Source organism: Micromys minutus (genome assembly GCF_963924665.1).
Source record: "Micromys minutus genome assembly, chromosome: 16".
Classification (NCBI taxonomy): Eukaryota; Metazoa; Chordata; class Mammalia; order Rodentia; family Muridae; genus Micromys; species Micromys minutus.
In genome coordinates, this window is record NC_137985.1 from 38,895,377 (window position 1) to 38,919,069 (window position 23,693).

General features: G+C 47.8%; 1 protein-coding gene across 1 annotated transcript in view; it reads left to right on the top strand.

The window, feature by feature from the left end:
- Positions 1-23,133, top strand: part of DSCAML1 (DS cell adhesion molecule like 1) — a gene marked incomplete at both ends in the record, with an annotated part of 302,088 nt that extends 278,955 nt beyond the window's left edge. The window contains 14 exons of the mRNA XM_080930658.1: positions 5,219-5,358; positions 11,680-11,833; positions 13,300-13,417; positions 13,734-13,897; positions 14,140-14,238; positions 14,751-14,939; positions 15,715-16,002; positions 17,289-17,444; positions 20,062-20,092; positions 20,278-20,396; positions 20,643-20,795; positions 21,354-21,548; positions 22,010-22,321; positions 22,658-23,133. Coding sequence (XP_080786784.1) covers positions 5,219-5,358; positions 11,680-11,833; positions 13,300-13,417; positions 13,734-13,897; positions 14,140-14,238; positions 14,751-14,939; positions 15,715-16,002; positions 17,289-17,444; positions 20,062-20,092; positions 20,278-20,396; positions 20,643-20,795; positions 21,354-21,548; positions 22,010-22,321; positions 22,658-23,133 — 2,594 coding nt within the window. The remainder of the gene's footprint in view (positions 1-5,218; positions 5,359-11,679; positions 11,834-13,299; positions 13,418-13,733; positions 13,898-14,139; positions 14,239-14,750; positions 14,940-15,714; positions 16,003-17,288; positions 17,445-20,061; positions 20,093-20,277; positions 20,397-20,642; positions 20,796-21,353; positions 21,549-22,009; positions 22,322-22,657) is intronic.
- Between the last annotated feature and the right edge of the window lie 560 nt (positions 23,134-23,693).

Below are 23,693 nucleotides of genomic sequence, written 5' to 3' on the forward strand. Positions count from 1 at the left end.
TAGTAACAGATTTTTTTTTAAGATTTACTTATTTTATAGATATGAGGACTCTGTCACTGTCTTCAGATACACCAGAAGAGAGCATCAGATCTCATTACAGATGGTTGTGAGCCACCGTGTGGTTGCTAGGATTTGAACTCAGGACCTCTGGAAGAGCAAACAGTGCTCTTAACAACTGAGCCATCTCTCCAGCCCCAGTAACCGATAGTTTTGAGCTTCATTGTTGGTTCTGGGAAGTGCAAGTCCTCCTAGTCCTCAGCCATCGCTCCAAGCTGTTTTGGTTGGACTTGGTTCTTGAACTACAGAGCCTCTTGTCCATTCCTTACCTTCCCTGTGGAAACCAAAACCATGCCATGCTTGATGCTAAACTGCTTTAAAGGCCTTTAGCTGAGGAAAGAGCAGGACTTAGAGCCATTCTGGGAGGATAGCCCTTGTTGAGCAGAGTCAGGTTAAGGATTAGGGACAGAAGCCTGTGTGATGCTTCTGTGCTGGGGCAGCAGCTGGTGGGGTAGGAGACTGGGGAGAGAAGACATGGGCCAGGAGACTCATGTCTACCTTCCCTGCTGAAAGCAGCCAGAAACCAAGTGATTTTTTTTTTTTTTTTTTTTTTTTTTTTTTTTTTTGGTAAATGCCTGCCTAAACGTATCATACTGTTGGCAATCAAGTCAGTTACTGGGCCAGGACTCCAGGGAAGATCGGGAGTCAGGAAGAGAGCCTGGCGTGAAGCTGCACATTCCCTAAGGGACATTTTCGGAATCTCGAGGCCATGACTGAGACACTGAACAGTGCTAGAAGAACACAAATTAGAGCCCAGAGCCTGCTGGGGAGTTTGGGTCTGTCTAGTAAATATCACTCTCCCTAAATCAAAACCTTGAAGCACAAATTCTCCTTCGAGCGCAGGAATAAACATGAGCCAAGGGTACACATTTCTCTCTGGCCTATAATTTGAATTAAAGTGTGCAGGCGAGTTAAAGACACCAGAATTGCTGGTGTCCAGAATGTATCTTCTCTTTGGGTGGATGGATGGTTATCATCTGAGTTCTTACATTACTGGTACTATTTAGCAAGTATTATGTTTGGCACACAATAAAAGTTGGTGGGACAGAATTGGCAAATAAAGAAAAGCCATTAGGGAAAATATGCAAAGGAACATATAGGACTTAATGATAATTATGCTTGACAAGGCTAAAAATTACAATAAAACTTCCAAATGGAAAAAATTAACTAATACCAAAGTTAGGAACTCAGTCAATGAGTTTAAATGTACATTAGACACAGCTAAAGAGATACGTTTTGAAATGGAAGATAAGGCAAAAGACACAATTAAAGTACAGATAGACAAATGCCTAGAACCATGGTTCTCAACCTGTAGATTTCAACCCCTGAAGACCATTGAAAGACACAGATATTGACACTATGATACAGTAGCAAAATTACAGTTATGAAGTAGTAACAAAAATAATTTTATGGTTGGGAATCACCACAACATGAATAACTGTACTAAAGGGTCAGTATATTAGGAAGGTTGAGAACCACTAGACTAGAAACTAAAGATGATCAAGCAAAACACATAGACAAATTATCCCTAACTAATTATCTTTAAGTTTTAATGTGCATACATATTAATCAAGAATCATTTTAGAGCCCAGATTCTGGTTCAGTTGGCCTAGGATAAGACCTGAGGTTTTCAAATGTCTAACATGTTCCAAACTGATGTCCATGGTAGTTGATGAACTATTCTGAGTATCAGGGATATAGAGATGTGGGAGACAGCCCAGAAAAGGGGAGAAAGAGAAGAGAGCGGGAGATAAATTCCGAAAATGCCTTAAGGATGATAAGTACTGTCAAGCCACAAAGCCAAGATGTTCTAACTGTAGTTGACAACTTAAAGAAATACACACTGAAGCACAGTGTTGTAAAGCAGAGAATGGGATGGAAGGAAGGAAGGAGGGAGGGAAGAAGGAATAGAGAGAAAGTGAATGAATGAATCTTAGAGACAACCAAAAGGAAGAAAATCTGAAAAGAAGCAATGATAAGATTTTATCAACTTGTCAAAAATGTTGGAAGCTGAAAACAACTTTAAAAAGAAAAGTACCCGTTATATGTAAAGTCATTATGACCTGTGATGTTTTGCATAAACAATGTCTCGAGATTAAAATGAAATGAAGCCATGTTTGTTCAGAGGACTGGAGACTGGTCTCTGCACTTTGGAGTACTTTTGCTCTTACAGAGAACCTGGGTTTAATTCTCAGCACCCACATCATGGCTCACAACCATATGGAACTCTCTTACTTACGTCCTCTTCTGACTTCTGCGGGCACGCACATGCAGCCAAAACACTCATATACACAAAGTAAAGGGGAGAAATCTAAAAGATAAAATAATGTTTTTTAAAAGACATCTTCATCCCAGCAATGGCTGAAAGAATTTACCACCAACATACCTGCCCTGGAGAAATATTCAGTGGTATTATTGTTTAGCTAGAAGGAAAATGATCCCAGATGGAAGCTCAGTGATGCAGCTAGCTAGCAAAGCAAAGCAATTAAATGGTGAACATATGGGTCAGTCTAAATTAATACTGACTGTATAAAATGACCATAATGATGATGTATATACAGAACTAAAGTGCTCACCAATGGCATACAAACTAGGAGAGAGCATATGAAATCACCAATGTCTTTGCATTGTCTAAGAAGAAAAGTACCAATTGATATTGATCTTTGGTAAATTAAAGACTCATTTTGTGGTCAGCTGTGGTGCTTCACACCTGTTAACCCAGCACCTGGGAGGCTGAAAGAGAAGAAACCTGAGTTTTAAGCTAGTGTGGGTTACAGAACCCTTATCTCTAAATCTTTTATATATTTGAGTAACTGCTGAAAATAAGTCAGACTAATAGGAAATGCAATATTATTTACATAAATGCAAATATATTATATATAAAGAAATCCATATGTATACAGGATTTTATATATAAGTGTGTGTGTGTACTGTGTGTGTGCAATGTGTTTCTGGTGCCATAGAGGCTAAATGAGGGCACTGGATCATCTGGAACTGAGTTAGGGATGGTTGTAATACACCTTTGATGCTAGGTATTGAGTCTGGGTCCTCTGTAAGAGCAACAAGTGCTCTAAGCCACTGAGCCAGCTCTCCAGCCCAAGATGTATCATTTCCAAAATACTCAATTCAAAAGAAATCACAAAAGCAAAAAAAAAAAAAAAAGAAAGAAAGAAAGAAAACCTAAGAAGTGAGACAAGTAGCAAACATTTACAAGAGGGTAAGTTTAAACACAATTGTACCAGTTACTGCATTAAAGATAAACAGAGTAACTTCTGCAATTAGAAGATAAGGACTGGTTAAACTGGTTAGTAGCAAAACCTAAATACATACTTACAGAAGACATCTAAAGCACAGGGTGTGTAAAGGGGGGATGGAAAGATGGCTTACTGGGTAAAATGCCTGCCAAGCACGGCTGAAGACTTAAGTTTGAATCCCCATACCTTGTGTAAAATAGTTCATCCACAGTTTCAGAACTCCTGTGGTAAGATGGAGAAGCCCCAGTGTTTTGTAACCTTCTATCCTGGTATATGCTACAGTGAAAGAACAAGAGAAACCCTGTTTTAAACTAGGTGAAAGGTGAGAATGGGCACATGCATACACACAAGATAGTACACAGAGGTGAGTTTGAAATGAAATGATAGGAAAAAAAAGTATAGCATGCCACCTGTCTGAGACCAGAATATTAATATCAGACCTAGGATACAAAAGAGGGGCACGTGGTCACAAGCTCCATCTACTAGGCAGAAAAATAAGCATGCTGGCACACACTTTATAGTTCTAGCACCTGGAAGGCAGAGGCAGGAGGATCATGAATTCAGGAGGATCGTGAATTCAAAACCAGCTGGTGAGATCTGATCTCAAAAAATCAGATAGATAAGTGATAGGTAGATAGATAGATAGATAGATAGATAAGATAGATAGATAGATAGATAGATAGATAGATAGATAGATAGATAGGAAGAAAATTAGACAAATTCACAATTGTGAACTTAACACACGTCTTCCAATAACAGGGAGAAAGTGTGCAAAGAGACACAACTTCACTTATCTCAGAGTCATCCATATACTTTTGCACCTCACAACCACAGAAATTCCTGATAAGATACTGCAGCCCAGAAGGAGGATGAGGCCAAAGATGCCTCTCAGCCTCCGGGTCCTACCCTTAGGATGGATGCTGTTCCTGAAGAGCATCACTTTAATCGGTCCCAAATCACTGGCCATGTCCTATGGAGAAGTCACTGTGGCTCACATCCTGAGAGCTGGCAAAGAGAAGGCAAAATCTGTGATTCTCACCATCTACTGAGAGTCTTCTGTGAAGCACCGTTGTTCTGCATGCTTTATTTTACTTAACATTAATTCTCACCATAACCCTTCAGTGGAATTCTCATCTCTACATGGGTGGGGTCACTGAGGCTGGGGGGAAGAATGGTAAAAATTAAATAGGGTATAATTACTACCACCAAAGGAACATAAAAATGGCAGGGGTGGGAAGAGAAGAAACAGAGTGGAGAAAGGTGGGGAGTGTGGCTGAGACAGAAAGCTGTTACTCTCCCAGGTAGAGCCTGGCCCTCCAGTCACTCTGGACAGGCTCAGAGAAGAGGCAGGGCCACCCCACGTCTGTATGAGCCTCTGGGGTGGATTTCTGAGTTCACTTACAAGATACAGTTCGCTGCAAAGAGAAAAGACCTCACCAGCACACAAGACAATGCACTGGGAAAACAGCAAAAAGCAGTTCCTGGTCCCAGCCTAGAGGAACTCGCAGTCCTAAAAGGGCAGAGTGAGCAGTATCCGTGGGATGGAGTGCTCCACATGGGCCTGTCACTAGTCAGGACGCTGATGCAGGGACTAAGGTCAGAGGAAACAGATGCATTCTTCCTGCGTCCCATTCCTCTCTGGCCTACATATGTCTGGTCTGGCCAAGCACTTGTGAAGCTGCTGGTCCCTTTGCCAGACTCTACCTCAGAGCCTGTCACATCCTGACTGCCCCTCCTGATCGCCTTGCCCTCCTGCCTGTAGGTCATGCTTGACCCTCCTCCTCTAGCCCAAAGCTCTGGGGCCCCCTCTAAGAAGCTCCCCAAGACTCACTCACTCTCCCCTCTACTACTGTTTCTCAAGCATGACCTCTCTTCTCTTAGACTGACCAGATCTTCTCTCTGCTCAGTTCCAGGCCCCCCTGCTGGCATCAAAGCTGTCCCTTCATCAGCTAGCAGTGTGGTCGTGTCCTGGCTGCCCCCAACCAAACCCAATGGGGTGATCCGAAAATACACCATCTTTTGTTCCAGCCCTGGGTCCGGACAGCCGGTAAGTGGTGAGGGGGACAAAGAAGCAAATCTTTTAAGTACAACTCGTCTGTCAAGCTGTGGGACTTCACTATGCTTTTCTGTGATTCATAGTTCAGAATGGGTGCTGAACAAGATGGCTCTCTGGGTGACAGTGCCAGCTATTAAACTCAAGGACCTCAGTCTAAGCCCTAGGACCTGAGTCCTGGGACAAACACATTAACACACACATATACACACACACTCACACACACACACTCACTCACACACACACACACACACACACACTCACACATACACACACACTCTCTCTCTCACACACACACTCACTCACACACACACACACTCACACACACACTCACACATACACACACACACTCTCTCTCTCTCTCTCTCTCACACACACACACACACACACACACACACCATGATATGTATGTACCTCTTCTAAATAAGTAAATAAATTTAATAAAAAATACTTTTTAAGTATGGGTACTGGTTACCCCAAAATAGATGATACCTTGTGTGTCTTGTGTGCTAATCATCATGGGCCAGGCATCTGCTGTAGAAACTGCAAGCTTGTCACAGCTTTGGAGCCCCTCTGGGATCATGTGAGTCACAGCCAAGCAGACAGAAAAAGAGAGAAGCCACTACCTCTGCTCTTTCAACCTGCTGACCCCAGGCACTCCCAGGGACTGGCTGGCCTGAGGACTCTAGGAGCACATGACTTTTCATTAGGGTCTTCCAGGATTGGAGGCAAATGCTGGACCTCTATCACAGATGACTGCCGCAGTGTGGAGCTAAGCAAGGAGGATGGGTGGGAACAGAATGGGGTAAGGATATCTCTGACCAGGGCCTGGGTTTCAATGGGGCAAGAGCCTAGAAATCAACAGTATATCCCCTGATCCTGGAAGATGGGCACCCTGGGCAGAGGTACAGGCACCAAAGTCAGACTTCTGCTGGAAGTTCCAAGTCCCCAAGAGAGAAGGAAGAAAGAATGGGGTGGGCGAAGCATTGCATATGCCCACACCCTATAATATCCTTTCTTCTCTTCTTTTCTGATACCCAGCTAGGTGGCTTCTCTGAAGCACACCTATACCTTGGACAGGAGCAAGTGGAAACCTCTGCCCTTGGCAGCGTCAGAAGTTGGGAACAGCCTATAAGAACATCTTGGAGGTTATAGGCACCAGGACTTAGGAATGGGGAAGGGGTAGGAGGAAATGTTTCCCTCAATAATGGCTGCTCGCCATCAGCCACAGATCTGCATGAGCTCTGGGCCAGGAACGCTGCCTGTATCTTCCGGGCCACTGTCATTCCTCCATCGTCAGATTTCCTGTGGGCTTTCTGAACCACCCTTCTGGAGTGAGCACCTCAGCTCCTCATCAAGGTGGCCATGAGTCTCTTCCCAGAGAGAAAGCCCACTGGTGTATAAAAATCCTCACTTTCCTCATGGGTGCTGCCAAATGCAACATAATGCTGGCAGCATGCCAGTATGGTGACTCTCGGAGCACAGGACATTAGAGCACCCCAAAAAACCCTCCGATGCTTCTCCATTACCTGTCTCCCTCCACCCTCCCAACTACATAGCTTGGATGAATGCTGCCTCTCTCAGCCTTCAGTGTGGGTGGAGCCCCGCTATAGATCTGGCTCCTGTCACTCAACAGGGCTCTGTGTCGGTGACTTTCATCAGTGGTGTGGAACATGGGTAGAGCTCATTCTCTCTCTCTGCTTTGTGCTTGCATTCCTGTGTTTCTGCATGGTGCTGTCCACCGACATCCGAGGTGAAGGCTTGGGGTGCGGTCTTCTCTTGGAGCTTCATTACACTGTTTACAGAGTGGGTATCTGGGGGAGGACTTTCTGGGACATGGGTTCTGCAGATGATACCTGAGAACATTGTTCTTCTGTGGGTGTGATGCCAGCTGTGCACGCATGAGCTCGCACGAACACACACACACACACACACACACACACACACACACCCTGTGCACACTTGGGGGCTGAGTCTAGTTGCACTTCATTAGCTGTAAGACCCTTGGGATTGACCAATTAGTATTTTCAACTTGTCTTCTTCCCCCCTTCTCCCCTCCCCCTTTCCTCTCAGTTCTCACAACGCCCAACTGTCCCTCATTCTTTTCCTACCAGCCTTTCCCTTTGTTGAGTCCTACTGGGACCTATTTCTCCATCACCCAACTGCCTGTGGACATTAACTGGTGGCACAGCTGACTGCATTGCTCTCAGGGGCCCCAGAGACCATGGGTGTCTTTTCATCTCTGGATTCCAAGCTGTGGAGCACTTACCAAGAATATCAGTCACTGGCTCATGTTTGATGGCTGAATAAATATCTAACAGCCTGGACACTATTATGAAGCCTAAACATGTGGTGCATTCCCTCTCACAGCTGATAGGAGAAGGTAGCCATGCTCTAGCTTGGCCTTTACAGTCATTTCCTCTTCTGATAATGAAGTCTTCCTAAGGAACCAGTCCGTGGTGGCCTCCTGGTTAACTCAGGCTTTGGGGGTGTCCCATGATTGGCTAGGATCCTGTCCCAGATGTCGATGGTTTCTGGTCCCCATCCCCTCTCCTACTGCTGACACCGAGACTGTGTCAGTCAGCTTTCTGTTTCTATGAAATATCCACTTATAAAGAGGAGAGGTCTGTTGTGACTCACAGCGTTGCAGGTTTCAGCCATGAGCAGTTGACCCCATGGCCTGCCTCTAAGCCAGTGGTGAGGCGGGGCTCACCATGGCAAGGAGTAAGGTGTGGTAAGAAAGATGCTTGTAGCTGGGAGGTAAACAAAAGACACTCATCACAGCCCACATAGCAAGACCTACCACAAGGACAAGAGGTGGGGGGAGAGGAGGGACTTAACTCCCTCCAACTGGGTCCCACCTCTTAAAAGTTCCATGGGCTTTCAATAATAGCACCACAGGCTGGAAACCAAGTCCTTAAAATGTGGGACATTCAAGATCCCAGATGTAGCAGAGATTCCGTTCCAGCCTCTTTTCGTCCTGAGCATGTAAGAACCTCCTCTTTCAAGAGAGACTTCTACAAGAGTGTATCACACAAAGTCTACACAGATGGATGTGGAGTTCAGTTCAACTATGTAGAGAGACTGGGGACTGAGGGGAGGGAGATACACTGGGCTCAGTGAGGTCTGTGGGGAGCTATCATGAGAAATATTATCACTCTGCACAATACAGTCCCCATTCTAAGTGACGGTGTTGCCAGTCATTTATAAGGGGAAGACTGGCCAGGCGCTAGGGATGATAGCAGACTCACATGCAAGAAACATGTGAAACCATGGTGTAAATGCAGGCTTAGGAGCAGGTGGCTAAGAGACTGGGTGTGCTCATACACACTGGTGTGTGCATCTGAACACGTTCACACAGATGTATGGCTCATGGTGAATGACTAGGAGCAGCCAAAGCTGCAACAGACAGAGTGAAACTCTACCAAATACTTCATTCATTACAGTGGCTGTGTTTCATACGTGTGTGTGTGTGTGTGTGTGTGTGTGTGTGTGTGTGTGTGTGTGTGGCCAGGGCCAACAAGATGGCTCAGTGGATAAAGGTTATTGACAAAGTCTGATGAGTTCAGTTCAGTATCCCAGAAACCACATGGTGGGGAGAACCAAGTTCTACAAGTCGTCCCCTGACCTCTGCAGGGGCACACATGCATTCACACATTAAGTGGATAAATATATAAAATAAGCAAGTAAATAATAGGGGTGGAGAGATGCCACATTGGCCCATGAGAGCCTAATGACCAGAGTTGGATTACCAGAACCCACAGTAGAGGGAGAGAACAGTTTCCTGAGCTCTGTCCTCTGGCCTACACACACATGCACACACACACACACACACACACACACACACACTTATTGGGTTGTTGGTTTGCAAATGCTTATTAATTCTCTTCTTTGAGTCACTTCCAATTCTTGTGTTCATCCTTGCTATTCGGGTTGCTTGCACTTTGCTTATTGATTTGTAAATGTTCTTTCCATATTAAGGATAACAACCACGTTCTGTTGTATAAATTGCAAGTAGCTGCAGATTCGTGTCTTTTAGTTTGTGTTGCTGTATGATAATTTTTTAAAATAATTTAAATTTATCATTTTTTTTCATTTTTGCTTCTATGATTAAAAAGACTTAAAAATTATTGCCTATTAGGGTTTGTTTTTTTGTCATAGTTTGACTTTTTTTCCTGTAACTTTGTATTCACCAAGTCTTATTTAGGATGAATGACAGTATGGTTTTAAAAGAATTTCAAGGGATTTGTATGGATTCCAGATTAAAAGGAAGGTACTAGAATCTCGGCAAAATGCTGCTCTCTCTCTGAATACTGAGGTCCAATACCTGCAGTCCAGCTCAGGGGAGGCTGGGACAGGAAGGTCACCATCATTTTGAGAAGCTGAAGGCAGGCAGATCCCTGGGCTCCAGGACAAGCTCCTGGGCTAATGGTGAAGCACAGGACCTAGTGTGACACTCATCTCAAAAAGAAAACAAAACAATGTAAACAGCTTCCGAGGAAGAAAATACCGAAGTATTGGCACACACTCACATACTCCCACACAAACATGTGCACATGCACACAGATATACAGACATGTATACACACATACTGAAATATGCACAAAAGAAAAAAAAATGATCTTCAAGGGAAAGACATACTTTCCTGCCCTGGATAAACACATATGTATTCTCAAGTCCACACTGACAATACAAGTACATGCATTTAACCTCTATCCACACATACATGTATACACACACACACAGAGAGAGAGAGAGAGAGAAAGAGAGAGAGGAGAGAGAGAGAGAGAGAGACAGAGAGAGAGAGAGAGAATGAGCACAAATAATTGTGCACTCCTTGCCTCAGGGTGAATCAAGAGTCACAACCCAGAAGAGGCAAGGTTGTATGATTCCAAATTTGCGAAAGAACTTTGCTCCCCGACTCCGGGGGTGGGGGAAGGGATACTCAGGCCACATGGGTTGCACGCCTGGTAAAGGCAGCAAGCATTGAAGCCGTTGCACCGCCCTAAAGTCGTGCACTGGTGTGAACTCACCAGTCCCCAGGTGCCCTAGCTTAAAAGGACTCAGAGTGGCTCTGCACCTGTCTCCAACAGGAATTGTGCACAAGGTTAGACACAGCATCACTCCCCCACCCCAGGAAGACAGAAGGAATGGTGCCAAGATACCTGAGCACATTATAAGGGCGTATGAACCTTCCCCTAACACTCCCTGCAGACCACCTGAGGCCACAACAAGAAGGACGTTTCTTTTTTCCTGTTACAAGTCCTTGGGTCCTTCAGCTCTCCCACTGGCCATGGAGAATGTCCCTCGGTGACATCCATCACTCAGCACATGTGTGCATCCGCACAGCCATGTGCAGGGAGCCCGTGTGCAAGATCTCGAGACTGCAGAGATAACTAATTACCAGCTCCCTCTGGCCTCAGGGCCCCCATCTGTTCCAGGAACGGTTCCCCCTCCTTGGACTTGCGCCCCGATCTCAGAAGGGCCCTAGTGCTCTCCTCTCCCCCATTCCCTGTGGCTGGCCAAAAAATAAAATAAAATGAAACTCAGCCCCATCCGGCCGATGCCAGGGAAGAGGCTGACAGGAGGTCTACAAACTAGCGCTTATCAAAAGCGCCTTCTCAAATTCATTTCAATATCTGAGCCTCTGGTTTCCAAGGCAACATAATCTTTTCATCAAAGCAACTGGTAAAACCACTGGGATCTGATATTGTTTTGTTGGCAACTTGTCAAAACTGTCATTTGGTTAAAAAAAAAATGTTATAGATTTCTGTAACCTACAAATATATATGGTGACCCATACCAGTAATAATCACTAATAAAGTACTGCCCAGTAACGCTCTCCCTGCTGCCTCTCTACCCCTTCCTGAGAAGGAAAAAGTGTAATTAGGTGGCAGGGAAGGGAGTTGACTAAGCAGGGGACAGGCTGGAGGGCCGACCTAACGAGGCAAAGGCAGTCATTTGGCTTCTCCACAGAACCTCTCTCTTTGCATGTGGTCTTTCCAGGACCCTGAGTGCCTCGTTCTCCTTTCTCTGACTGCCTCTCATCGTTTGCTCAAAATACCCATACGTGTTGACCTGTAGCCACAGCCACTAGAGCCTATAAAACCGAGATGGGTACCAAGGTTGGCCTACAAATACTGCAGGACTGGCTCCATCAGCTTCTGAGGCTGAACCCAGCACAGGGCTGTCCACAGTTCTCAGGCTGGGAAAGAGCGTGCTGGATCGATCCTGCCCAAGGCACCAAGGACAATGGCAGGCGAGGGGCCAACACTCAGCTTTTATTTCACAGTGTGACTTTGTCTCCGCCCACAGGCTCCCAGCGAATATGAGACCAGTCCTGAACAGCTCTTCTACAGGATCGCCCACCTGAATAGGGGACAACAGTACTTGCTGTGGGTGGCTGCGGTCACCTCTGCAGGCAGGGGGAACAGCAGCGAGAAGGTCACCATCGAGCCTGCTGGCAAGGGTGAGACGCCTGTGCCTGGGTCTGAGAGACGCTTCCAGAAGCTCATTTGCAGAATTCTGGCTCTTCCCAAATAAGTGCTGTGGTCCGCTCCCTGACACCTGTGAGGAGTTGGCCACTGGTCTCCCTTCTGCATCCACCAAAGAATAAGCCTCTGCTGCCCCCTGACTCTGGAAAAGTCACACAACAAGCTGCTCTTAAAGTCTCCCTGGCTGTGTTGTTAACTCTCTTCAGCCCCCCCCCCCCATCCACAGCAGAGCCTTGATCTTAGCACTCAGCTCCTGAAAGAGGGGCATCTCAGGATATGGGGTACACCGATGCTTCCCCAAGGCTTTTAGAACTCCAGAGAGAGCCTCGTGCTGCAACCAGAAAGAGCAGACAGAAAGTTCTCTCTGGTGACGCACCTTTATCCACCAACAAGCTCAGGAACCTTCTCAGGGCAGGCCTCACCCATGCCTGATCTAGACTTGAGCGGTTCCCTACAGGTACTCCTAGACAGCTTTTAAGAGAATGATAGCTTTGAGGCCCTACCCCAAACCCAGGGTCAGCCACACATAGAACAATGGCCTATTGTCTGTCCTGGACAAGGGGCAGAGGAACTGGCAATGGTGGGCTTCAAGTCTTCCAGTGTCTGTGGCCTCTAAGCCCTTCCTCCTGCCCCTTCCCCTCTCTGTCCAGTCCCAAACTCACCCAACCCTCCCAGGCCTGGCTAGCCTTGGAAGGAGAGAAGCTACCCTGTTGGCCACAGGGACATAGCCAGCAAGCGTCCACCTGAGGGTCCGTGGTAAGCCAGGGGCTCACATCTGCGGACTTCCACCCAGCTGTACGGCCTGGCTCACTCAGAGAGTGGAGATGTGCTGTGTTGACCCTTGTAGCTCTGAGGCAGAGCTCCTCACACATCATTGCTCCATCATCCTCACCTCCTTTCCTCCTTCTCAAGACACTGCCTACCCTTTCTCCAGATCCCACCTCCTTCAGAAGCAAAGGAGACTAGAGCCTGCCCCCTTCCCAGGGCCTGAGCTCTAGGCAGAAAGTCTGTCCCCTGAGCATCGGATACAACCCATTCCTACAGCTATCCCTTGAGGTAGAACACTTGAAGTACTGCACCTCTGCCACGCTTACACAAACTCCCACAAGTTCATACTTACACATGAGTACACCCAGCCTCTCCTACCCAACTTGCCTTTCTCCTTGTGTGCCTTGCCCCTGCTAGAACGCCATCACTACCTAGATGGCCTGGAATTCTTGAAGACCTCATCACCCACGATCTTCTTCAAAACCAGCAGACCTCAGGTCCCACCAGTCCTTGTCCCCATTTTATCATGGGACCACCTCCACCAAAACAGCCAGCTTACCCAAAAGCCTCCCCTGACTTGCACTGTAACTGCAGGGAGCCCTGTGAACGGGGCTGAGGGAATTCGAAGGGTGAAAAGCAGGCTGGTTTTCACCTCATGCTCTCTTCTCTATAGCCCCAGCAAAGATCATCTCATTCGGAGGCACTGTAACGACACCCTGGATGAAAGACGTCCGGCTGCCTTGCAATTCTGTGGGAGATCCAGCCCCGGCTGTGAAGTGGACCAAGGACAGGTATGTGGTAGGCCCTGGAGGAGTGGTGTGGCTCCTGGGAGACAGAAAGGCTGTCACTCTGCCTTGTGGTAGGTAGTCCTATTAGGCAGAGGACACTGCTTACAGCAGTTTCCAAACACTAGTTCTCCCCCAGCCAATAACCTTTTTCCTGTGTGGGCGAAAAGACAGGAGTCTTTTATAGAACAAACCCCAAGAACCTATTATCCCCTGCAAGCCTCCTCCTGCCTTTCTTCCATTTGCCCTCGACCATGGGGGGTGGGGTGGGGCAGGACTAGGGAGGGTGTGTTATAACCCATGCCACCTCCTGATCTGATAGTGAGGACTCAGCAATCCCGGTGTCCTTGGATGGACACCGGCTCATCCACACAAACGGCACACTGCTGCTTCGGGCTGTGAAGGCTGAAGACTCTGGCTATTACACGTGCACAGCCACCAACACTGGTGGCTTTGACACCATCATCGTCAACCTTCTGGTACAAGGTGAGTTTCTATAAAGCAGGTGGTTTGAGTGCTGAAAGGGACAGGAATTCCCAGCCTGTTAAAGAGTCTGAATGACAGAGAAAGCCAACTCTGGGTGTTGGGGTTGGGGAGACCTTGGTGGAAATGAGGTGGCAAAGAGAGAGGGAGGCATAAGAGGTGGGGAGGGATGGGGAAGAACCGGTACGTTCTTGATGGGTCGCTCCATACCTTTTCCACTGAGAGCGGGTGGCTTTCCCTTGCAGTTCCCCCGGACCAGCCCCGCCTCACTGTCTCCAAAACCTCTGCCTCTTCCATCACCCTGACCTGGATCCCAGGAGACAATGGGGGCAGCTCCATCAGAGGTAAGGAGGAGAGGGAATTATTCACCTGTTTCTAAAACTTGGTCCCACAATCCCTGAGAGTCTGGAGGGTGGTTCAGACCGTGAGGCACATGGAGAATGCTCCCACTTTCTCCATTTGTGACAGAACCGGTCTAATGTGCTTTTCTCTCTGGACCTTGGTTTCCCAGTCTTTCAAAGCAGGCAAACGTAGCATCAGTGCCTCGGGATTGTGTGACTGGACAAAGATTGCTGTAAGAACGCAGCTCAGGGTTCATTCAATAGTCTGAGGTGGGGCTAAAAGCGCACTTCTAAAAAGCTCTTCCCAAATGGGGACGCTGCTGGTCTAGGCTCCCAGCCACTCCTAAACCTAATGCTAAAGCTATGGCGAGACCCAGACTCACCCAGCATTACAACGGACAGCTTTGAATCTCATTTGCATATGCCCATCTCTATGACCCCTGCCGGAGTCAAGGCTGGGTTTCTCCTGCCCTGCCCTTCCTTGCTTTGCCCACTCGAGCCCACCCTTCCTGCAGGCTTCGTGCTGCAATACTCTGTGGATAACAGTGAGGAGTGGAAGGATGTGTTCATCAGCTCCAGCGAGCGCTCCTTCAAGCTAGACAGCCTCAAGTGCGGCACGTGGTACAAGGTGAAGCTGGCGGCCAAGAACAGTGTGGGCTCTGGGCGCATCAGCGAGATCATCGAGGCCAAGACCCACGGGCGGGGTGAGGCCAGGTCGGGGGTGGGGGGAAGAGCGGGGGGGGGGGAGAAGAGCGGGGGAGGGGAAGAGCGGGGGTGAGAAGAGCGGGAGGGGGGAGAGCGGGGGGGGGAGCGGAAGAGCAGGGGAGGCGGAAGAGGGGAGGGGAAGAGTGGGGGAAGAGCAGGGGGGCGGAAGAGGGGGGCAGGAGAGCGGGGGGGGGGGCGGGTAGGTGGTGACAACATGATATCAGTGGGAACAGACACATAAATATCATGAGGAAAGAGGAGCCAAGTGCTTAGGGGGCTAGAGGGAGGGGATTCAGCCTTGTTCCCATCACTGAAAGCATCTCAGGATATACTCATCACCAAGTAAAATTGATCTGGACGGGTGGGGGCAGGGAGGCTACTATGTATGGTCACCAGGGTTCAATTCCCATCACCACAAAAGCTCTAATCCTGGTACTTAGAGGTAGAAGCAAGCAAATCAGAAAATTCAAGGTCATCTTTGGCTGCACAGAGAGTTGGAGGCCAGTCTAATATAAGACCTTGACAAAAGATTAATTAACCAACTAATTAATTAACTAAAAGGTTCTGTTACCAGGAGGGTTGGGGGTTGGCACCACTCACCCTTCCCTGCTGAGACCCTACTGTAGGGCCTTTTCTCTGCTTGCCCCTCCATTCCTGGGGTACCACTGCTACAGTCTCAGCTGCCCCAGGAAAAGCCTTCCCAGATAGATGAAAGACCCCTTCCTTCCTTCTAGGATACCCTAACATCTCTCTTTCCCCTTCCGGTTCCCCCAGAACCTTCCTTCAGCAAAGACCAACACCTCTTCACCCACATCAACTCCACACATGCTCGGCTTAACCTTCAGGGCTGGAACAATGGGGGCTGCCCCATCACAGCCATTGTCCTGGAGTACCGGCCCAAGGGGACCTGGGCTTGGCAGGGCGTCCGAGCCAACAGCTCCACAGAGGTGTTTCTGACAGAACTTCGAGAGGCCACCTGGTATGAACTCCGCATGAGGGCTTGCAACAGTGCCGGCTGTGGCAATGAGACCGCCCAGTTTGCCACCCTGGACTACGATGGCAGTGAGTTGGATCTGATGGGATGGGACAGCCCCCAGGTATCTAGAGAGAAGGACAAATAGACGTAGACAGGAATAAACCCAGGGGAGAGAGCTAAGGAGTAAGACAGAGGGGCCATCTGATTGCTAGCAAGTGGCTAAGTGGGCAGATCTGCTGGTGGCCGGTCTTGACAGGCAGGTGAAAGTCTTAGAACAAGATGCAATTCTTGCTGTACATTGCATTCAGGGAGATGAAGAGGGAGGGGTTAGCTAAGATGGAACTGAGGTCCTGCCCCGTCGACTCGGCTAGCTGAGTATATTAGTCAAGATAAACAGCCTTTTTTTTTTTTTTTTTTTTTGCAGTAATAAATACTAAGAGCCTGGTGGCTCCACACACGGAAGGTTCTTTTTTTTGTTCAGATAAAGTCCTTAGAGAGCTGGTTGGCAATCACCTTTGAGCTATATCATCTTACCCCGTGGCTCTCACCCCAAAGATAAAAGGCACTTCTGTTCTTAAATGCCTTGAAGGGGCTGGTTTTTATCACTTCTTTGTGTGTGTGTGTGTGTGTGTGTGTAAGAGAGAAGGGGGGAAGGGAGGGAGAGAGAGAGAGAGAGAGAGAGAGAGAGAGAGAGAGAGAGAGAGAGAGAGAACGTTAAGCTTTTAGGGTCCAATGTCATAAACTAAATTAAGTCCACCTACATATTTAGGAAACAGTCTCAGGAGACAGACCTCAACAAGAAAGTCTTCATGTAGAAGATGATTCTTAAACACAGCTTGGGAAACAGACAAGGACTGGTACTTGGCAGAGGTCTATATTGGTAGAGGCTATCTTTGCCTGTAGGCATCAGAGGCAGAAAATGCTGCTTGTGGTGGGAGTAACAAGGATAGCATGGGGGAGGGGGACAAAGGAGTTATCCTCCATCAGGGGAAGACATTGCAGGATTCCCCACATGACTTCTCCTTGCTCTGTTCCTCCCATGCCCAGCCAGATGTGGGAATGTAATTCCATCAATCCCCACTCTAGGATTAAACATAAAACCTGCCCAGGCAGAAAAAATAACCCTAAGAGAGATCAGGCACATTCTAAAACAGAACCAGAAAGTCATGAATATAGCATGAAAGCTATGTAACTGCTCCTGGCTGTCCTGATGGAGCCAAACTTTAGGGGAGCAGAGGAGAGGGTTACAACTCTGGACTGGGAGGTGGAGGTTGGAGACCAAAGACAACAGAAGTCATCAGCAGGCTTCCCCACCCATTGGACTCTGCGAGCTCATAGCGTCCTCTGAGTCTCTTTTCTGCCCCCGACTCAGGCACCATCCCACCCATCAAGTCTGCTCAAGGAGAAGGTGATGATGTGAAGAAGCTGTTCACCATTGGCTGTCCGGTCATCCTGGCCACCCTCGGGGTGGCGCTGCTCTTTGTTGTACGAAAAAAGAGGAAGGAGAAACGGCTGAAGAGGCTCCGAGGTGGGAGACTTTTCTACCAGCTTTCTGGGAGAAAGGATGGGGACTCACAGTCGTACTGCCCATCCTTCAGTGGACCTCCCAGGCAAGGGACAGAGCCTGTGTCCCCTGAAAGGAATACCTGTCACTCAAACCTTCTTAGTCTCCTTAGTTATTCATAGTTTCTCTTCTGTGTCCCCAGGATTTTGTGTCTGTACCAACTAGGGCTGACATTTATACAGGTCCACACTGGTAAAGCCATATTGATTATAACATATGCAAATAGTCCCATATTCGCTGGCAAATATATCTCTCTAGGACCCTATTCAATTCCTGGCCAGGAGGTTTCCATGTTATGTCAAATATGGAATAATTTTAATATCTCCTCCCTTTCCACATTTAACACCACAGTCTGGTGTGAATGACTCTCATGTTCTTTGATAGACACAGAACCTACTAGTTACTTCATGTTTGCTCACTAAAATATTTGGAGTCTGATACAGAGTAGATATTGTTGAAAGGTAGAGATACAGAGATGAAGGGACAAGCCATATATGTACAGAGTTCACTATTTAATGTGAGAGGCCAGGAAACGAAAATAACACAGAAGATGGAATTACTAACCTCTTCATGGTATTCAGGACTGGAGGGGATATAAAGACGGCTCATTTGGTGAATACTGGAATAAATGAGTGCTTTGATAGTTAGATGATGATTGAACGTCTAAATGGATGGTTGACTATGTGGTTAATAAATAGTATAAATACAAGAATGGAGAGATGAATGGTTTGGTGAAGGTCTGGAATCATTAATGCTTGAGTGGGTAAGTGGATGGGAGGATGGGTATTTTGATGGATAACAGGGAACAATTTGATGCATGAAATAGCCATCTATATATTTTGTTAAAAGAACAGTTGAGTGGTGGAATGATTATAATAATGATAGAATGGGTGGTTACCTAGTGGAATGGATAGTTAGATATATAAGTTGATGGTTGGATATTGAGTGCATTATTACATAGGTGAGTCAATATGGAGTGTTGTTTGGGTAGGTGATTACATAGTTAGATAGGAAGGCGTGGGGATATAGATCAGTTGGAAGTGCTTGCCTACCATGCATGAACCCTAGGGTTTGATCCTCAGCACTGCATAAGCTAAGCAAGGCATGACGGTATGTATATACCAGTAAACCTAGAACTTGGGAAGTTAGTGTGAGAGAACAAGAAATTTGAGATTATCCTTGCTACAAAGGGAATTCAAGTTTGAGGCCAGCCTGGAATTCATGAGAATGTCTCAAAAAATTGGATGCACTGATATTTGAATCAGTGAATGGGTAGACAGATGATGGATGGATGGATGGATGGATGGATGGATGGATGGATGGACCAATGGATGGATGATAATGGGTGGATGAATTGATAGATGATGGGTGAATGGATGGATGGATAAATGATGGGTAGATGGATGGATGATGGGTGGATAGATGAATAGATGGATGATGGGTAGATGGATTGATAGATGAATAATGGATAGATGGATGGATGGATGGATGGATGGATGGATGGATGGATGGATGATGAGTGGATAGATGGCTAGATGAATGATGGGTGGATATATGGATAGATGGATGGATATATGGATAGATGGATGGATAGGTGGATGGATGGATGGACAGATGGATGATAGGTGGATGGATAGGTAGATGATGGGTGGATGGATAGATGTGTGAATGATGGGTGGATGGATGGATATTTTGATGTATGAGTGAGCAGTTGGTTAGATATTTAAGTAGATGGGTGGTTGGATGCAGGTATAGCACTATCTTCAGTCTGATAGGTCACTCTCAGCTTTTGGGCTCTAATAGATCAGATAGACTCTTTGCCTCCCTCCCAGGATCATCACCACAGCGTCCCAGTAAGATTCAAGGCTCCCTTGAGATAAATATAGTGTAGACTCTCAAATCCATTTGTGGACTTTGGGGCACTGATACCCTTGAACAGCAGTTCTCAACCTGTGTATATCATGACCCCTTTGGGGTCACATATCAAATATTCACATCACAATACATAACAGTATCAAAATTACATTTATAAAGTGGCAAGGAAATAAGTTTATGGTTGGGGTCACCACAACATGAGGAACTGTATTAGAGGGCCGTAGCATTAGGATGGTTGAGAACCACTGCTCTAGAGGAAAGACGTAAAGTCTCTTGGCTGGTGTGAGAGCTGTCATCCAGTGCTTCTCTCCAACCACCTCAGTCTCATCTGACTCTCTCCCCTTTTCCCCAAGGGAAAGCTCAGGATCCTTCATTTATATCTGCTTCCAGAATGCCATAGCATCTTGTTAAATTACAGCTGGTTCATGAAGTAGACAGAGCACTGGGGATGCCCCCCCTCTTCTTTAGAATGAGCTCTCTGTTAGATGGAGCAAAACAAAACAAACAACTAAAGAAAAGGCAACCAGACCAAAGGCAACAGCAAATTGAGACCGTGAAATCTTACCATTGCTGTTTTGTGGGTTTTACCTTGTTCCTTCCACTCTTTAGACCATTGTCATTTTAGACAGTGTCATCGCTTCACCCAGGTGGCTTTTCCTGCTCAAACTCCATTCTCACCAAGCTACCTCTCTCTACTGTTTTGCAGATGCAAAGAGTTTGGCAGAAATGCTGATAAGGTAGGGGTCACTTAGCTGTTTTCTCTTTGCTCCCCTCCCCCTACTTCCCTTCCTCCTTCTCCCCTGCTCCCCTATACTGGAGCCACCCAATGAGGTATCGACCAATTCTCTCTTTCATCAGCAGAGCCCCTTACCCCAACTTTCTCTGGCTCCTGAGCCTCCCACTTCATTCCCTTCTTCTACAGTAAGAACAACCGAAGCTTTGACACCCCTGTGAAAGGGCCACCCCAGGGTCCACGGCTCCACATTGACATCCCGAGGGTCCAGCTGCTCATTGAGGACAAGGAAGGCATCAAGCAACTGGGTGAGTGACCTGTTCTAGATGTGCTTGCCCAGGCCACTACATTATACTGCAAGCCCCATGGCTGTGCCCAGGATCTAGCTATAGCACCCCCCACTCAGCAGCCCTGGAATTCACTACAGCTCTTCTCAAGGGCCAACCTTCCTCTTCTTCCAACAGAAAGAGCCTCTGGCCTCTTTGAAACTCAGCACTGGGTAGACATATAAATATTTGAGGGGGGACATCAGGTGATTATCTTTCTCCCTCTAGGAGATGACAAGGCCACCATCCCTGTAACCGATGCTGAGTTCAGCCAAGCTGTCAACCCACAGAGCTTCTGTACTGGTGTCTCTTTGCACCATCCTGCCCTCATCCAGAGCACAGGACCCCTCATCGACATGTCAGACATCCGGCCAGGAACAAGTATGCATTAATGCCAAAGAGTTGGGGAGGGCTTTTTACTCTGCATGGAGTAGAGTTGATTTTTAAAATTTTTCTTTTAAAAGAGGGAAGGGACGGAGTGAGGGAGAGTGGGTGGGTTGGAGAGCTGCCTTAGTCACTGAAGCACATCTGCAAAGGCCTGATGGCTCTGGTTTGAATCCCCATCTCCCACACACAAAAGGCAGGAACAGACATACACATCTGTAATACCAGCTCTGGGGATCCAGATGGAGGCACATCCCTAGAGCTCACTGCCCAGTCAGCCTAGCCAAACTGATCATTTTTAGTGAGGGACCGTATCTCGAAAGCCCAGGCAGCTGGACGACAACAAACATCAACCTCTGGCTTCCACACACGAACACACGCATGCACATATATGAACACACATGAACACACCCAAAAACATGCACTTTGAGACAGAGACAGAAAGCATACAACGTAAAGGGACAGAATCTGGAGTTTAATTGCTCCCCACGGCTCTTTGTGCTAAGCTGTCTGTGCCTAGGTGCCCACAGCGCTATCTCTTGCCTCCTCTTGTAGATCCAGTATCCAGGAAGAATGTGAAATCAGCCCACAGTACCCGGAACCGGTATTCAAGCCAGTGGACCTTGACCAAGTGCCAGGCCTCCACACCTGCCCGAACTCTCACCTCCGACTGGCGCACTGTGGGTTCCCAGCATGGTGTCACTGTCACTGAGAGTGACAGCTACAGTGCCAGCCTATCCCAAGACACAGGTGTGTTTAGGGACCTGCCTGTGTCCCATCCATCCTGCCCCAGGTCCTCTCACTGATTGCTCACCTCTAGTTTTTCCAGTTCCTTTCAAAACAGCCTGTTGTCCCACATCCATTCCACTTTCCTTCCCAGCTAGCCAGCTGTGTGGCTGGGGTTGAGGAGGGGACATTTGGCTCTGCTTGGTCAAGGATTTTATTTTGATCTGGGGGGGGGATAAGAAAAAAATCTAAAGAATGCTGGTATTTCAGGGGTTGGTTACTTATTTTCAGAGGCTGAAGAATATTCTGTTCTTCACTAGGCAATGATCTCACTTACGACACCATTATCACCCTCCCCGGGGAGAACAGCGTCTTCAAGCCTGTTGTCCTTGTGGCCAGGCTCTCAAACGACTGCTTAAGAATGACAGTGCCACTCCACCCCACAACCCTGTCCCCTCTCAATGCCATCCCTTCTCTGTCTCCAGACAAAGGGAGAAACAGCATGGTGTCCACGGAGAGTGCCTCTTCCACCTATGAGGAGCTGGCCCGGGCCTATGAGCACGCCAAGCTGGAAGAGCAGCTACAGCACGCCAAGTTTGAAATCACAGAATGCTTCATCTCGGACAGCTCTTCGGACCAGATGACCACAGGCACCAACGAGAACGCCGACAGTATGACGTCCATGAGCACACCCTCAGAACCTGGCATCTGTCGCTTCACTGCCTCCCCACCCAAGCCGCAGGATGCTGACAGGGGCAAGAACGTGGCTGTGCCCATCCCTCACCGAGCCAACAAGAGTGAGTGATCTGCTCCCCAGCCCCACCCCACCCCCAGCACCACAGCTTATCCTGCCTGCCTACCCGGGTTCCCTCAAAATAATTCGGGACCGAGGACTTGGGACCAGCTCAGAATCACGTTCTGGCTCAACCTCTTCATAGTTCTGTGGTTTCAAACAACTCACTTCGCCTCTCTGATCTCATTTTTCTTATTTGTGTGATACTATCTCCTGTGACTGACACGTGGGAGGGGCTTATTACATCATGGTCATCTCCTTAATAGTGAGGGTAGACAGGGATTGAATGAGCGTGTCCCCAGGCTTCTGGTTATGATAGCCTCTACCTCTGTGATTTCAGGTGACTACTGCAACCTGCCACTGTATACCAAGTCAGAGGCCTTCTTCCGAAAGGCGGATGGGCGGGAGCCCTGCCCTGTTGTCCCACCCCGAGAGGCCTCCATGAGGAACCTGACTCGAGCTTACCATACCCAGACCCGACACCTCACTCTGGACCCTGCCAGCAAGCCCTTGGGCCTCCCCCATCCAGGGGCCACCGCTGCCACCACCACGGCCACCTTACCTCAGAGGACTCTGGCCATGCCGGCACCCCCTGCTGGCACGGCACCCCCAGCACCTGGCCCTACTCCCAGTGAGCCCTCTGCTCCTCCTAGTGCTGCCCCTCCGGCCCCCAGCACTGAACCTCCACGGGCCGGAGGCCCACACACCAAAATGGGGGGCTCCAGGGACTCGCTGCTTGAAATGAGCACCCCAGGGGTAGGGCGTTCTCAGAAACAGGGGGCTGGAGCCTATTCCAAATCCTACACCCTGGTGTAGGATGGCTGACATCCGGAGAAGGGCTCCACACCGGGACTTCCGTACCTCCAGCCCTCACACACCAACGTGGCTGACTTATTTATATTAAGCTCACAGACAAAACACTTGTACATAGGACTCTTTTGTACAAATGAAACTATTTTCTTCTTCTCCATGAAGCCAGGGCACAAAACAAGTCAAATCCTCCACCCCACGAAATACGTATGGAGACATATATACATATATAGGCAGAGTGGAATACAGTGACAATCTATATATCTATATATTTCTCTCACCTTCTTTTGAAACAGAGGCACAAAGACAGCGATTTTTTCTGCCCTCCTCACCCCTGCTTCCCGACCAGGTGATTTTGACAAAGACCAAAATCCCAACTCAGAGACACTGCATGCGATTTTACTGTTCCAAGAAAACCGGGAGTTGCTTCAATTTGCAGATGCTTATGTGCTAATACCTTTTTCTATGAAAAAAGACCCAGCGCCGTGTGCAATAAAGGTTATGTTTCTACGTGGTGGCTTTTTTTCCCATCTGGCAAGGGCCAGTGGGGAGGGTGGAAAGACCTC